At 49.9% G+C, this 1,581-nt stretch overlaps 1 protein-coding gene across 1 annotated transcript in view; it reads left to right on the top strand.

The window, feature by feature from the left end:
- The first annotated feature begins 902 nt into the window (after positions 1-902).
- LOC138862733 (uncharacterized) overlaps positions 903-1,581 on the top strand; it is a 56,661-nt gene continuing 55,982 nt past the window's right edge. The window contains exon 1 of the mRNA XM_070125767.1: positions 903-928. Coding sequence (XP_069981868.1) covers positions 903-928 — 26 coding nt within the window. The remainder of the gene's footprint in view (positions 929-1,581) is intronic.

Below are 1,581 nucleotides of genomic sequence, written 5' to 3'. Positions count from 1 at the left end.
ACTGTGCATAGGTTTCCTGTATATAGAAAAGGAGAAATGATCATCAGAGCGATGAACAAGAGTGTCCAAGAAAGGGAGCTTGTCGTCCTCCCATTCCACCTTGAAGCGGATGGACGGAGAGAGAGAATTCAGCTGCGACAGGAAATCAGGAAACAGGGCAGGGTCATGGGGCCAGAGAGCGAAGACGTCGTCGACATATCTCAGCCACATGGAAGGACGAGGGGAGATGGAAGGGAGGAGCTCCGACTCGAAGAACTCCATGGACAGGTTAGCCAGAACCGGGGAGAGAGGAGAGCCCATGGTAACACCGAACGTCTGTGAGTAAAACCGACCCTCAAAGGAGAAGGAATTCGACTACACACACAGATGAATCAGCTGGAGGAAGATTTCAGTGGGAAGAGGAAGACGAGGATCCTCGGCAGGGAGCTTCCTCTGAAGGAAAGCGAGGACGTCATCAAGCGGGACCTTGGTGAACAGGGAGTCGACATCCAGGATCAGCATGGACGCCGGCGAGACACCGCGGACACGGGAGATGAAGTCCTGTGAATGGCGAAGGTGAGCAGGAGAGTAGGTGCCGAGAAGGGGAGAGACTTAGCCAGCCAAGCCGCCAGAGGATGCGTCACCGATCCCCGGGAGGAAATGATGGGGCGTAGAGGCACGGCCGGCTTATGGGTTTTAGGAAGCCCATAGAAATGAGGGAGGCGAGGGTTAACGACCTTGAACCTCTGGTGAAGGTTCGCCACCGGGAAACAGGCTGCAAGCTCTCTCAGGAGACGGTGGAAAGTGGCAGCAATGCGTTCCCGAGGGTCACTGGTCAGGGGAGAATAGGTGGAGGCGTCACCTAACAGGTCCTTGGCCTTTTGTCGAGGACCACCACCGAGTTACCTTTGTCAGAAGGCAAAATGGTGACATCCTCCCTGGGCAGGCTGTGAAGGGCCTCACGGTAACGCTTCTCCCTCACCGACGCGGTTACCAACCTTTCCTCCCTGTCCTTGACCCCTCACCAACTTCAACTCCTTAGCTTCGGTCTTTCCTTTGCTCTCCGCCCTCTTCCCCTTACCTCTATTGACATCATTTCTTCCTTTGACCGGTTCATCTCCGCTCATAGGAACTCCTTGCCTGATGTCTCCCTCCTTCGTGGGGCCTTCCTTCCGGCCCTCGAGTCCCTCCTTCACCCTAACCCTTCCATCCCCAGGCGTTACCGTGAGACCCTTCACAGCCTGCGCAGGGAGGATGTCACCATTTTGCCTTCTGACAAAGGTAACTCGGTGGTGGTCCTCGACCGAGCCTCCTACCTGCAGAAGGCCCAGGACCTTTTAGGTGACGCCTCCACCTATGCGCCCCTGACCAATGATATATGTTTATATATATACATACATATATATATATATATATATATATATATATATATATATATATATATATACATATACATATATATATACATATATATATATACATATACACACACACACAAACACACACACACACACACACACACACACACACATATATATATATATATATATATATATATATATATATATATATATATATATATACATATATATATATATATAT

Source organism: Penaeus vannamei, chromosome 1 (assembly GCF_042767895.1).
Source record: "Penaeus vannamei isolate JL-2024 chromosome 1, ASM4276789v1, whole genome shotgun sequence".
In the NCBI taxonomy this organism is placed as follows: domain Eukaryota; kingdom Metazoa; phylum Arthropoda; class Malacostraca; order Decapoda; family Penaeidae; genus Penaeus; species Penaeus vannamei.
Note: the sequence above shows the minus strand (reverse complement) of the source record. Positions and strands in the feature narration are given on the sequence as shown.